Here is a 15753-nt window from a genome sequence, read left to right as displayed (position 1 = left end):
CATGCATCAATGAAATCAGGAAGAGGACACTCAAGCAAAATCAGCACGAAGAACTTTCCCTAAGTCCTCAACAGTCAGGTAAATGGATGCAGATTTCAGCATCAGGCAGTCTGGGTACTGAGTAAGCCAGTTACTGACAGGCATGTGGTTGTTCTCTGGGCCTGAGTCCTTTGGGCGGAAATGATCTGTCACATGAAGATGTGACAGATCAATGGAGTGCTGACATGACAGAACCTGAATACAGTATTTAGAGTAAATCCTACAAACAGACCAAGAGGCTCCTCGCTGGCCTCCATACTTCCCTTAAAGGCCTTAGAAAAGGAGTATTGAAGCAGCTATTTATTTATCCATCACATAGCCAGAGGTCAAACCCTGTGAAATGACCTGTCAAAGTGCTGTTATCTCCATATTGAATAACTGCTCAACAGTCCCAGGCTCACAATGAATGAGTGACATTCATTCATAGTGACAATGTCTGTCTCTGAGAGGGTATGAGAAACAATAGAATAGTGCATCAACTGGTGCTTTTGACAGAACTCTGGGAACAAAAACACCCTCCTGTGGGGTTGCTCCAGAGAACACAGAACTAGGCATTACATGGTTAGTCCCCTGACAACCTGAGTGGGGTATCTGCACTGAGATGGGTCTGCCACTCGGGTTTCTGTTATTAATCAAAGAGCACAAGTCCATCAAGAACTACAGTAGTCCTCAGTAGTGAACCAATGGAATCTACGTCTTAGACTTGAATGTGAGGATATAGTCATAATGATCACTAGGAGAACCTAGCCCTGAGCAGGTAGGAGGAAAGTCCTCTGCTAACTTACAGAGGATCAGAGCATCCTTAGCCAATAGAAACCCATGACATGAAATAGAATAAGACTCAGAACCAAGCGGGACAGGGCACAGTGAAATACATCTATAATCTTTGCACTTTGAAAGTAGAGCTAGAAGTAGAATTAAGGGACAAGGCTACCCTCAGCTTTATAGTGAGTTCAAGGCCAGCCTGGTCCACATAAGTTCTAGGTCAGTCAGAGCTTAACAGTGAGACCCTGTCTTAAAAAGAAAAAAAAAGTAGGATGGGCTGGAGAGATGGCTCAGCAGTTAAGAGCACTGACTCCTCTTCCAGAGGTCCTGAGTTCAAATACCAGCAATGACATAGTGGCTCAGAACCATTTGTAATGAGATCTGATACCCTCTTCTGATGTGTCTGAAGAGAGCTACAGTGTACTTATATATAATAAATAAATAAGCCGGGCGGTAGTAGCGCACACCTTTAATCCCAGCACTTGGGAGGCAGAGACAGGAGTATTTCTGAGTTCGAGGCCAGCCTGGTCTACAGAGTGAGTTCCAGGACAGCCAGGGCTACACAGAGAAAACCTGTCTTGAAAAACCAAAATAAATAAATAAATAAATAAACAAACAAATAAATAAGTAGGACAAGAATATTAACAGGAAAAATTCTAAAAAAAAAAAAAAAAAAAAAAAAAAAAGAAAAGAAAAGAAAAATAGAAAAGAAAAAGAAAAACAAAAAATGAGATGAACAAGGAAAAGCTGGAGAAAAGCAAACTAACGGGGCCTGAAAATAAAAATGGCCCTGGCCAACCACATCAAAGCAACATGGCTAGAGTAGTCAGAGGGATGGAAAAGCAGCTTTGGCAGTTGTATGTGGCAGAGGTCTCATTGCAGGAAGTACTTACCCCCACTTCTCAGCTGGGTGTGACCCAAGAGCACAGAGAAGCCCTTGTCTCTAGCTCTTAGGACTGTCTCCTTGCAGGGTCTCTATTGTGGAAATGGTTTTTACCAGATCTTTTAAGAAAGAATATACTGGGGGCTGGTGAGATGGCTCAGCGGGGAAGAGCACCGACTGCTCTTCGGAAGGTCATGAGTTCAAATCCCAGCAACCACCTGTAATGAGATCTGATACCCTCTTCTGAAGACAGCTACAGTGTACTTACATATAATAAATAAATAAATCTTAAAAAAAAAAAAAAAAGAATATACTGGTGTGCCAGGCGGTGGTGGTGGTGGTGGCACATATCTTTGATCCCAGCATTCGGGAGGCAGAGGCAGGTGTAGATCTCTTGAGTTCAAGGCATAGCCTGATCTATAGAGTAAGTGAATTTCAGGACAGCCAGAACTGCACAGAGAAACTCTATCTTGAAAAAAAAAATATCCAGAGGCTGGCAAGATGGCTTTGCGGCTTACTTTGTGGCCAAACCTTTCCATCCTGGAACCCATATGGTAGAAGAGAACTGACTTCCAAAAGCAGTCCTCTCATTTCCATACATGTTATGGTATGAGTGTGCACACTTATGATATGTGTACAAGCACAAAAATATAAGAAGAATTTTAATAAAAATCTAATACAATGAAGCTGGACATCACACCACATTCCTGTAGTCCCTGAGTTCGAGGCAGGCCTATATTACCTAGCAAGACCCTATCTGAAAAAGAAAAATACTTTTCAGTGTTGCTTCAGAAGTATGAGGTATTAGCAAGATAGAAAAACAGGAGCCCAGACCTTTCAGGAATACTTGCACAAAGGAGGGAAGGGAAAATATCTAACATTTGAGTGGCTGAGTAAACTATGCTATATCTTGACAAACCATCTCCATTTATGCCAAGGACTCTGGTCTTGTCCAATTTCTGATCTCCTTTTCTTTCTGGGTCTTTATAGCATGCGGCTCCAGCTGTGCTGTTTCCACTGTTTTTTAAAATCATATCTTCAAAGGCTAGATGGCTGGCAAGGGTAGAGGATTCGCAGGTAGGACAGAGCAGGAGGGGAAATAGCTTCCCCTAACCAGAGGCATGCATGCAGAGGACTGGCCAAGCACAAGGGTGGCTGATGGGCAAGCTCATCACTCTGATACGTCAGGCTCAACCAAATCTCCTGTCAGCTGTTCCAGAGAATAAACTTGTATATATTACTCAGTACCACACAAGTCAGACCACAGCTGACAAAAGATGGCTCAGGGCCCAGTTCTAAATGTTGGTAAGTCCCCAAGATAGATTAGGCCCCAGAATAGATTAGGCGCATGAAGAATTGGAAGGAAAGAGAGACGCAATTAATTATCAAACTTTAATTGATAGACTAATCTTACAGGATAAACAATACGACAGCTAGTCAAGATTACATATTAAAAAAAAAAAAAATCCAGCAGCGCAAATCTAATAGACTAAATACGTTCATCTCCTCCCAAACAGGCGTTTTGATTTAAAAACAAACAAGAACAGAGTGTACACCACAAGGAAACAGTACTTACATATTGTCAGATACCTCTGCAGAAGTCTGTGGGAAAGGTAAAGAAGGTTCTCAGACACCAAGAAAGCAGAACCACCCACCCTGGCAGGTAAATCCACCAGCTCATTTGCACACTAAAGGGCTCCTGTCCACTTCTAGGCCTATGAAGAAGGAAACGAGCCTGATCCTGACTGGAATTAGCTTTATTACAAAGTTTAAAAACACAGGGACCATCCTTTTCCAAGGGAACAGGGCTGAACAGTAGCAAGAAGCAAGAGAAAGTTGGCAGATGGGTGAAAAGAAAGCCCGACCTTGGCATACATCTATCTATCCCCTCCCTTCTTGGCTCCAGGCAAAGAAAAGGGCAGGCCAACTGCAACAGCTCACAATGCTCCTCCAGGCACATTAAAGAGGAAAAATTCCCTTCTGGGTGAGCTATGGCAACTTTTCTGAGACATGGCAATGTAGCAGAGATCATCTCTTTGGCCCTCATAAGGGAAAGCAGCAATTAAGGAGCTACTTAGGACCTTACCAGGCAGGCTCCTACTATGTCCACAAGATGCAAAGAAAGTACATCCTTAAGCCAGTCAAACTTCATTTAAGAGCCAAAGCTACCCAAAAAGGCCCATCATGGATGAAAATACTTCTTACCAAGAGTCTTGCAACTCAAGAGTCTAAGTGCTCTGAGCTGAGGGACCCAGGTTCAGCAGCAGTTATGTGATCACATTTTTCTGCCAAGTCACCTCAGGGAGGAAAAGGAAGGCATGATGACTGTGATGGCAGTCCTACAGAAGGGCCACCAGTACCACTTGTAGATGGGAGAATAGCCCTTTGAGTGGCTACACGATGACAAGCAGAGGAGGAGCCTTGTTGTTCTACCTAGCCTCGTGTAATGCCACTCGAAGCCTTCTCCTGCATGCCCTCTCATCTGACTGAAAGAATTGTACAGAAATAATCCTGAGGAAAAAACATACTGTGATGCTACCTAAAGGGAAGAGCATTCCAATTTGCTCACACAGATTTAAGTCAGTATATTCCACATGTTAAGAAATATATAAAGACTGTTCACAGGACTGAGTTTGACAAAATAGCAAATACTGCTGTGACCCAGACAGATCTAAACACTTATTCCCAGGGCTTTTGGCGCTGCCTGTCCCGGTCCTTCTGAGAGCTTCTGGCAAGGCCTTCCATGCTGAAAGGGTCAGGAGCCAGAGCTCAAACAGATTCAGCAAGCTCTGGAAAGCAATACTCAAAACAGCTCCATATGAAAGGTGTCATTTACATTATTTATAGAGAATATCTCCAAGTAAGGAAAAAGCACCATTTTACTGAAAATAAAAAGGCTCACAGAGGCTTTGGTCCTCTTGAAATGACACCGGCCTGCGTGAGAAGCAGTTTTTGGCCCTTGGGCAGCAGGGGGATAATGACAGGGCATGTGTTCTGGGAGGAGGTGGCAAAGAGCACTGGGACCCACACAGCCAAGAGGGCTAGCAGGATGGGCTTCAGAGCCAAGGTGGGAACACAGGAGGCCCGCTCAGAGACCAAAACTAGGTATGTGGCACTGTCAAGACAAGTCTCAAGGACAGAGACATTGGCAAACAAATGACAGTATTCAAGTCAAGAAGATGCTCTACCTGCCACTTGGTCACTTCCTTGATAGGCCTGCCAAGTGCAGGAGGAGGCTGGAACAAGGAGCAAAGTGCACCTTCTCCAGGAACCGCAGGCCAGTAAGAACAGAAAATACACAATTACCACTGAGGTGCTGAAACACAGGCAGTTTCTTGGACGCTATACTTCACATGTTACTTATGCGCCCAAAAAGCAGAGTAGGTTTTCCTGTCCAGATGCATAACTTGGCACAATACACCACAAAAAGCAAGAGGCTGTCTATGTGGGCTGGATTCCCAAACTACAGCTTAGAAGGGAAGGGCATAAATATTGTCATTAATTGGCTCACAAGGAATAGTCATCTTAGGTAATACATGCGAATACATTGCACAGGATGAGGGCGGGTAACAGCTTAAGAGTCCAAAGTGTGACGCTGGGAAGGTTTCTCACCAAACCTTACTATGAGAGCCTGCGACCAGTGAGAGGAGAATTGCAAAGACAGCAGCAGAGAAACAGCAAACAGCACAAAGGGGATCATCCACCAAGAGACTGTCCCTCACTTCAGAGTCAATCAAGGTTTACGGAAAAGACAGCAGTTCACATGTACAAAGAACGTCAGGGCTAAAACCAGGAGAGCAAGCTGGTCTGGAAAGCAACTTATCCCATCTCTGTTGTTGGAATACCACTTGCTGACCCACTGGGTCAAAGGTCTTCCATGAGAAAGGCAGCATCTCTGAACCTGGGATAAAGGACACTTGAACTGAACGCATGAGCAGAAGGACTGAATGGAGAAGCATAATTCAATCAACCATTGGACTGCTTAAGGAGTTCTGGGAAGCTTCCCAAAAAATAAAGTGTATGATGTGTGGCTATACAGCAAGCCGGCTCCTCAGAGTATGGGGCCTTGGAGCAGCAAATCCGAGGCTGTGGTGATAGGCAGGGCTTTAAAGTCAAGCTAAAGGAAGGCTGTCAACAAGCAAACCAGCAGTGGAATGCCTCAGAACAGGGATCCAAAGGATACACAGGAGTCAAGTGAGAGATACTCTGCTGTTTGAAGACCACCACAGCGAGATGGGAAGCCCTATACCAAGACCACAGCTGTTACTGTTCATGTGCATTCCCAAGCAGCAGCACATGGAAGAGCCTGGCAAAGAGGTGAAAATGAGGTACAAAAGAGAAACTGGCATCTTTGGGTTTAAAACAAAATCATAGGGAAATAATAAAACAAACAAAAAATATATCTGAATCAATGAGCACACACACAAAAATATATGGCTTACTCACCACCCCCATTTTGCATACAATTTTAATACCAAGGAAAAAAGAAAAAGAAAAAAACCAACCAGACTCATCATAACGCAGTCCAAATGTTTGCAACCAAAAACATCTGAAGATTTCAGTTGATATCATTTCTAGGAAGAAAAAAAAAAAAGAAAGAAAGAAAAAGGAAAAAAAAGAAAGGAAAAAAGAAAGAAAGAGAATGAGCAAAGAAAAAAGCCAGCAGCCAGAACGCTCTTGGTTGTTGCCTCTCAGCACTCCTGGCAGGTCTACTCTCAAACAGACTGAAGAGGATAAGAGTATTCCACACATGTTCCAAACTTGGATTTATTAATTTCCACCATACTGACTTTAAAAATGGTATGAAGCTGACTGCAAGAAAGGGAACCGGTGATTTTAAGTTCAAATTAAGCTAATGGTGAAAGTACATCACCTCTGGCTTCAGTCACCACATCACCTCAGATTGAATAGAGATTTTTGTGTGTGTGTGAACAAAGTCCCAGAACTCTGCAATCCAGGGATGCTGCGGACCTCTCCCGGCAATGTCCTTCACTTTGGGTCAGTCTCCTGGGCCAGAGGTGAAAGTGCTTTCAAAAATACTGCCACTTGCCCAGCACAGTGTCTTTGATTGCATCCACATATTGAGTTGGAACCCAGTACACCCAGTAGTAAGAGGCTTCCGTGGGGCCCAACTGAAACGCCTGCAAGGGAAAAGGAAAAACCAAGCGATGCTTCAGAGGAGGGTGACCAAGCAGGCAGAACAACAGACGCAGGAGGGAGGGGAGCAAACTGATTAAAAAGGGAAGAAAAACAAAACCAAACTGTGTACATGGGGAGGAGTCTCCTATGCTTAAAGAGGAGATGGGGAATGTGAAAGGGCAGGCGGGGAGGGGAAGTTCAGTTCAGCAGAGCCAACCCTGAGGCAGTGGTTTGCATACTTCAGTGAACATCAGAACCATTTGGAAGACTTGTGAAAACAGATTGCAGGCTCCAGCCTCTGGCCTTTAGTTTGGGAGACCTGAGGCAAAGCCCAAGAAACTTCGAACAACCTCCCAGGTAATTCAATATTACTGGTCCAGAGGCCACAGTTTGAGAACAGCTGCCCTAGAAAATGTCATTCACACAGGAAGCAGGTATGAATGACCAAAGCACACACACTATGTGAAATGTTAAAATACTAACAATAACCTACATATCCATCAGTAAGGAAGGGTACCCATAATTCACAGTAGTGTGGCCTACTCATACAAACACTGGAGTCTTTGGTTAAGATATAAACTATAAACAGATCCTTTGGATCTTGATTTATGACAGATCACAATGTCAAACCCAAGCCACCAAGCTGCAGAAGGGTACCATAATGCTATTTATGAAAACTAAAAAAAAAACAAAAAACAAAAAACAAAAACAACACAGTATACCATCTTGTTCATGGACATATGTATAACAAAAGCACTGACAGATGAAGAACATACATGACAGATTACAATAATGGGGATGGAGAAGGGGAAGACAATGGGAACAACATCACTGTTGGTAAAAAAAATTTTATTTAAAAGATTTAAAACATGATACAAAATATTTATAACTACCGTATTTTGGTGATGGATATATGGGTAGTGGCATAAATGTAAGGTATGTCCTTTCCTGTATTTTTGAAACATAACTCTTAAAAATTAATGAGCACTGTGAACTGTGACACACTACTCTAGCTAGACAAATGGCATCTGCAAGAAGAGGAAGTAAACCTTTCATTAGGATAGGGGTAAAAGTGCTATTTAATGGCATTCAAAAGAGACAGAAGGGGACTGCTGAATTCACTTTTGGCCTTAAATGACAGCAGAACATTTTAACTAAATTTAATTTGAACTAAATTCTAAACTAATATTCACAAACACAAATTTTTAAAGTATTATCTATTGTGGTCTATTCATCCTATCTGCCTCCCCATCACCAAGCTACATGAAAAACAAGATGTGCAAGCCCCAGAGGGTCAAACTGTTCAAACAAATGTTTCAAAAAAGAGTGAAAGGGCCAGGCCAAAAAATATCAATACCAACTGTTAAAACAGAAAAATAACTGAGCAGGCAAAACCAATCTATCTTGTTTTAGAGATTACAAAGAGGGGAGGGTGTAGAGACTACCGAATGGCCCCAAAGCCCAGTATGTTCTCATCACTGCCAGGAAGAAAGTCCAAGAGCTTGTGTCCATCAACTGCAGTCCCATGGCCTTACTTTAGTACCACCCAGCTGATCCTGAGCAGACAGGAAAGGCCACACCAACTCTCCAGACCACTGTACCCTAAATCCCTTTCACTGATTGCCCTAGAGCAAACAGACTGTCCACCACATCTCTGTCCCATGGACTTGGTAATCCCACCTACAATTCCAACAACTAGCTGTTCCTCATAAAGAGGTGTATGGGTGGGGAGGGATATGGCAGCATCACTAGAAGCTTCTGAAAAAACTTCCCCCTGAAAGACAACAGCAGGAAACCCAGACCTGAACTTGAGTCTAGGCAGGTAAACTTTATTTGTAAAGTGCTCATTCTGCACAAACTGATGAGCTTCATGAAGAACAAGCCTGCCCTGAGCCCCATCCTTCCAAAGGGACCCTGGCTACATGACACATGCTGGGCATGGCAGATCACTAAGAGGGAGACTTCTTGGTGTCTTCACAGCCCCATAACTAAGGGGATGTTCTCTTTTATAAGTAAGACAAAACTTAAAATGAAAGTCTCCAAGCCATTCCAATTCATTTTCCTGGCCTAAAAACAAGCTAATCCAAATAAGAGAGAGACAGAAGAAATTTCTAAAAAGGACAGGAAAAAGCACACCCTCCTTTGGACAGCTGGGAGTCTGCAAATAAACACAACTGGGAACAAGGTCATGGACACAACTCTTACATAGACAAGGAAATGTAAAGGTCTTTTCAGTCTTCTGAAGACTGCTTTCTCTTAAGATAGAAATGCCCCGTGAAAAATTCACTCCCTGCAAGATGAAGCAGAAGCAGGTGCCAGGCAGGCTGAGGCTACTCACCATCATGTGGTAGTCTTCATGTCCTTCAATAGGTTCACTGACCACATTTTTAATGGAGCCCATGGGCAGTTTCTCAGTCCGTTCTAGGTTGAAAGAATAAGAGCAGTTACTCAAGGGTCTACCTGCCCCAACTCATCCTGGTCACAATTCCTCCCATACCACAGCTGGCTGGATGTATAGTAACTCAGGTAGCAGACAACACTCCCTCTGGGGATGAAGAACACACCGTCTTCTGACCAATACACCGAAAGTCTGGTAGGGAGCTGAGAAATATGGAGCATCACATAAAGAACAGGGTTTGGTGATGGTACGGTAAAAGTCCGAGGGCACATTTACCTGTCTTGTTATAATAAAACGAGCATTAATAACACCTCAACGCTCCTCTATGTTTTCATAACCCAAATCCAGTATCGGCTAAGGTTCTGAATACCTAAAAAAGGCAAAGTCAGGAAGCACACAAGAAAGCAGCAATAGGAGGAGTATGCCAAGCTTATAAGGCGATGTCAAGACACACCCAAACCTCTACAAACATCAGCTTGTGGTGGTCTCTCAAAATATTTATTTACACTCTCACCCGATTAACACTGGAAACACCAATGATCACATGGACAGAGAACATTTTACAAGAAGTTAAGGATGGCAGGAATGTGGAGGCAATAATGAGACTGGCCTTCAGGAAGATGAAGCAAGTGCAGCAGACAAGTGTAATGGTGGGGAGGCATGAAGATGTGTGCCAAAGGAAGTAACCTAGGAGGCACCAGATGCCTGAGGTGCAGGTAGGTATTGTCAGAAAACTGGTAAGTAAGTTGGGAAAGACTCCTTATGGCCACCGCAGAAAAAACATCTAGAATGGCAAACTACAAATAAGTCAACAAACTAGAAATTTAATTAAAAGTCCTGGGCTCTGGTCTTACCAGTGACATAAAGTATTCACTTTCATAGGCCTTGACTTCAGAAAACTGGGAACAGGGAGAGTCTACTTTGTGGCTCTAAAACAACAGTCACATACAGACAAGACCAACGGCATCCTTAAGACTGAGACTTTAAAAATACTTGCACTTTGAAATGCCTGGAGATGTCATACCATCATATTCTGATCTTTACTCAAATTCCAAAGATTAGACAATCCAAACCCCACAAGGCAGAAAATAGCAATCAGCTCAGCTTTGACTGAACTACAAGCAGGGTAGGACAGCTGACTACAAACTGGGAATGCTCTCCTGGGCATCTCCATGGTCTCACGCTGCTTCTTCCTATCCAGACAGCAAGATGTTGTGTGTGGCAGCCTTGAAGGTCCCTTACGCAGCAAAAAAGCTACGGAGAGGCCAATTAGCTGCAGGAGAGTCACTTCATGGCAGCTTCTTGCAGAAGACAAGCTAGTGGCTTTTAGCCAATCCCCAGAACAAGTTGTACTTTTGCAAGTCCTTTTGATGCTAGGTGACAAGTCTCCTGGGCACACAAGAAGAACACTTAGCCACCCCCAGGGCTGCTAGATTGATAAGGAAAGGTCTGCCTCACAATGAAAAGCTCAGCAGCATCAACCATGAAAGGCACAAGGAATGCTCTTTTTTTTTCTTTTTTTTTGGTTTTTAGAGACAGGGTTTCTCTGTATAGCTCTGGCTGTCCTGAAACTCACTCTGTAGAGCAGGCTGGCCTCAAACTCAGAAATCCTCCTGTCTCTGCCTCCCAAGTGCTGGGATTAAAGGCGTGCGCTACCACTGCCTGGCGGCCATGCTCTTTTAACACAGCTCCAACCTCATTGCATCAGGACTCTCCTAGAGCTCTGCCCTCACACTAAAACAGGAAGCCAGCTGCTTTTAGAAGCTTAAATAAAATCTCTAAGCCAGGCATGATAGTTCATGAGCCTGGGACAAGAGAAGCACTGAAAGTCTAAAGCCAGGTTACCCTATAATTTCCCCCAAAATAACAACATACACAATTTCATGGGGAAAAAATTATTCCAAAGACCCATAAAGCACAAGACTTGAACCCTAACTAGACCCCCTGCTGCACCTACCCTCTGGACATGATGGCTTTACTAGACCAGACTGGTCAACTGCTCTGAATCTGGGCTGCCAGCAAGCAGAGAAGCCCAGCTACAGAGAACCATGTGCATTAGCAAGCAAATGATGTAACAGAAGATGAAAACAAGATCACCAGGAAAGCCTACATGCAGGGCAGCTAATCACTAGTCAAGGAAATGATATGACAGGCTCTCCAGAACAAAGTGTTCAAGCAAAGCCAACGTAAGTCACTAGAAAACTGGAAAACCTTTAAAACTTAAGAAAAAACTGTGTGGCCATGCAGCTAAGAGTTGACTATGAAATGAACAACATAGCCAGTTATCACAAAATGAGAAAACTCAAGAATTTTCACATCTTGGTCAGTTCATTTTAAAATCCTAGGGTTAAAACAGTAATGTGTTCTAGATTCATATTTTAGACAATAAAAACCACACTTCCCACCACCCTGCCCAAGTTTTATTTTTGTGAAACTTGGTTCCATTTTCTGTGACCTGCCTTTGGAACCAACAAATCTCTGATGATGGGACCTCTATTCTTTCTTTGGCATTTACCTCGAACACTGAATACCTACAGTGCTGGCGAGAAACAGTTGAATTAGGCATGTTCGGGTCCCTCCAGGAATCTAACGGGGACAGACAAGTCAGAGAGTAATGAGTGCTCTGGGGACATAGAGTGCTGGAGCAGCAGCAGCAGCAGCAGCAGCAGCAGCAGCAGCAGCAGCAGCAGTAGTTCAAGTGGAGAGTTAGGAAGATGTGAGAAAGCTTCTTTAGAAAAGGGCATCTTGAGGGGAGGGGGGCTTTAGAAGACTATTAATCCTAAGGGCTCAGGAGAAGATATTCTAGGGTAGGCCCTGGAAAGTCAAGAGCAGTGCAAAACATGAGCTGGAAAATTGAAGAATGTGGCTCAAGAACACAGGGGACACGAGCTCAGACATAGCAGGCCAAGGATTTGGAGTAGGGTATGTTTAGACATCTGAACCTCACCTTGAAGACCTATAAATGTTTACAGGCATAAGAACCAGACAAAAGGAGCTGGAGAGAAGCTCAGAGGTTAAGAGCACTGACTGCTCTTCACTGATTCCAAAGGTCCTGAGTTCAAATCCCAGCAAACCACATGGTAGCTAACAACCATCTATGAGATTGGATGCCCTCTTCTGGGGTATCTGAAGACAGCTATAGTGTACTTACATATAATAAATAAATAAATCTTAAAAAAAAGAACCAGACAAAAAAGCAGCACAACAATGATGATGATCAAAGATGATAGGTGGGGAAGGGAAACAGAAACTTAAATAGCCTTTACCAGAACTGGGGAATGGTAGAGAAAGGGACACGGGCAATTCTGGAGTGTTACTAACAAGATTTGGTAACTAGCTAGGATTGATGGTGCATACCCTCTAATCCCAGCATTCAGGAGGCAGAGGTAAGTGGATCTCAGAATTTAAGGCTAATCTGGTCTACAGAACAAGTTCTAGGTCAGCCAGGGTTACAGAGAGAAGCCCCACATCAAAAACAAACAAAACAAAAAAACTGGTAACCATCAGGGGAAGGTTGAGTGTGGATAGTCAGAGAGATACTTCTCAGAAACACCAAGACTGAACCAGATACTGCGCACATGTAGGGAATTGGGGAACAAGGGATGAGGGTATATATAAAGGGAAATCAGCAGGCAAAGGAGAAATTCTAGGCAGCAATTAGGAAAACTTCACTTCTGTAGTCAAAGTGACCTACAGAGGTCAGGCAGGCACCATAAGCAAAGCCAACTAAACATTAGATGGGGCCATCAAGACCATGGTGGATGCCAATGCTTAGTCACAGTTCCTCAATGCTATGGGAAGAGTGCAGGCTCCAGTGGCCAGATCTTTTGAAATTTTCCAAGACATGCTCCCCATTAGTTTCAAGAAACTATGTAATTTGTACAACTATGTGATGTATCCATAAAAACCCTGTTTAAGGACAAGATGCTTGGGACCTCTTGGTTTGTACGTAATTTAAGAGCCAAATTTTGAAGGAAGGTCTGAGATCAGACTGAAAAAAAAAATGAGGGGAATGGGCCAACCAAGAGGCAAGCATGTAAAGACATAGTGAAAAGCAGGAACATGAAAAGCATGGTGAGGAGAGGGGCTTCAAATGAAAGGCAGAATCTTAGTCAGGAGCCAGTACTGTTGGCACTAGAGGCAGGCAGGGTGCTGGGATGCCAAGGAGGCTATGAGAACTAGAGTACCTTTAGTGCCGATCCACAGCTGGTCTTGCTCTAGCTTAAAGGTGAGCCTCACTTTCCCTCCAGACTTATTGTACATGCCAGACAAGGGTACCGTTGGTAGGCGCTCCTGGAGGCACAAGAGCACAGTGAGAAAGGGAGGGATGGTAGCACAGACAGAGGGAGATGACACAGAACTTCAGGCCATGAGTATAGCAATCTTACATTGTGAACTGTCTCCTTTTTAGGGGCTCAAAAAGTTAAGCCAGCTTACCTGGGCACCCTTAACAGACGGCATCACATCTTCAGGTTTTCCTTTGTCCAACACTTTCCTGTGTTGCTACAATATAAGCCACAACAGAGAGAAAATGAGACAGCTGACTATTTTTGAGCCAGCTTTCTAGCTCTTAGATAGACAAGATGAAGCACTCTCAAAGTCTGTTTGAAAGTATTTAGTATCAACAAACTATGAATCCCTTCACACTGCAGAGCAACTGTGTTCAAGGGAATTTGTGTTGATAATGAAATATTCCATACCTGTGCTAGCTACTGGCCTGACTACTGAGCACTTTATATGTGGTTAGCAACACAGAAGTGACTTCTCAATTTTATTTAAGCTTAACTAGTATCCATATCATCCATAGCCACCACAGTAGATATGTTCCACAGACTAAGTAGGGTTTAAAGATTTCTAATTTAAATGTTTTACTCCCATCTCTCCAGGTAAAAAACTAACCATTAAGTCAACAGGGTAGGAAAGAAGAGCACCATCTGTATTCTTTAACTTAAAGAAACTATAAGCTGCCTATATAGGTATAAATGCCAAGCGGGGTCATTTCTGCATTATTATGGAGACCCAGACTTCGATAGAAGTCTTCTCTGCCCCACCCTCAACCCAGCCACAAAGAAAACCCAAGGAACCACATTTTGAAAACAGAAAAATGCTGACTCCCCTATACCCTACCATTAAGAAGCCTCCAAGTGCCGGGTGGTGGTGGCGCACGCCTTTACTCCCAGCACTTAGGAGGCAGAGGCAGGCAGATTTCTGAGTTTGAGGCCAGCCTGGTCTACAGAGTGAGTTCCAGGACAGCCAGGGCTACACAGAGAAACCCTGTCTTGGAAAAACAAACAAACAAAGAACCCTCCAAGCCCCCACTCCTGCTCTCTACCCCAGGACTCAAAAGTTGAAGCTCATAGACCTCAAATGCTTTCATTTAATCTCCTTTACATCTATCCTTTATAGGTACAGTAGCTGCTTAGTAAAGCTGGAACTATAGGTCAATAAATGAACCAGGGTAAAACTAAGCCAAATGTAAACATTAACAGGCAACGGGCTAACTGAAGCCTTCACTGTCATAGCAGAACACTGCGGCAGGGATTGCTAGTGAAGGGTTGCTGACACCAGCCTCAGATTCTGGGGCACACTGATCAAAAAGCCTAATGAGGGAGTGGAGTCTCATTAGGTCGAGCTATGCCTCGTAACCGGGGCATCAACAAAGCAAGGCAGCTTAGGACTGAAGTATAGTTTGAGTCATACCTTGTAAGTACCTCTGGGAGCCCTGTCCCTACACAGCAGTGAACAGCTCTAAGCCTGCTGACCTACCATTAGTAACCTAAAACCTGTACTTACAAGGCAGGTTACACACTAAGGATCTGACAGAAGAAAATTCTCACAGTTCCTTCATAGATGTGTCAGGGGAAGACAGAAAATACCAATGACCTCAACAAATTACAGGAAATTAGGATCCCATATTTAGGGATGAAAATGGCTCATACAAATATTTACTTTTAGATGATAATTCAACTTTACACATTTATCAACTCTATAGAGATGCTGCTTTGTAGTAAAGCATGTGTTATGTATTGACAAGGTCCCAGGTTCAATCCCTAGCATCAAATAAAACATAAAACAAATACCCTATGGAAAGCTGTTTTGAAAAATCAGTTTTAGAGATTCTGTAAAGATAAGTTTTAAAATGTTACACAACATTCTCTATGGTATATAAGGTAGCCACTTGTTACCAAACAATAATTCTTTCAAACACATTCATATTTCTATCAAAAAAATTAAGAATATAGTATAACTATTCATATAATTCTGTTCAATTTTACTCCCAAATTTGTAAAAATACTTCTTTTTGGTTACAAAGTAAACACAGGTTACAGAATTCTAACAGAAAACCATCTTTCTCTCAGTGCTGGCACTATGCCTTTAGTGTCTACTGTCCCTCAAATGTTGGTTCAAGTCAGATCTACTCTGTTGAGGACACAGAATAAGTAAAAAGTACATAATAGGCTGGGGTAGCTCAGTGTAGAGTTCTCATCTACTACCATGAACAAGACTCTAGGTTTAGTCCTCTATATTG

The 15753-nt window shown here is 43.1% G+C and overlaps 1 protein-coding gene across 2 annotated transcripts in view; it reads right to left on the bottom strand.

Annotated features, from left to right (window-relative positions):
- Positions 1 to 5416: 5416 nt before the first annotated feature.
- Ubfd1 (ubiquitin family domain containing 1) overlaps positions 5417 to 15753 on the bottom strand; it is a 13510-nt gene continuing 3173 nt past the window's right edge. The window contains exons 4-7 of one of the 2 annotated variants that reach the window (XM_031388169.1): positions 13662 to 13727; positions 13412 to 13517; positions 9165 to 9247; positions 5417 to 6828 (exon numbers count right to left, since the gene is read on the bottom strand). In XM_031388169.1, the coding sequence (XP_031244029.1) occupies positions 6718 to 6828; positions 9165 to 9247; positions 13412 to 13517; positions 13662 to 13727 (366 nt within the window). In that variant the 3' untranslated portion in view covers positions 5417 to 6717. Of the gene's footprint in view, positions 6829 to 9164; positions 9248 to 10855; positions 11811 to 13411; positions 13518 to 13661; positions 13728 to 15753 lie in introns of those variants that run through there. The other variant, XM_031388168.1, reaches the window with a different exon arrangement.

Source organism: Mastomys coucha, unplaced genomic scaffold (assembly GCF_008632895.1).
Source record: "Mastomys coucha isolate ucsf_1 unplaced genomic scaffold, UCSF_Mcou_1 pScaffold21, whole genome shotgun sequence".
NCBI lineage: Eukaryota > Metazoa > Chordata > Mammalia > Rodentia > Muridae > Mastomys > Mastomys coucha.
This window is presented reverse-complemented; position numbering and strand designations above follow the sequence as displayed.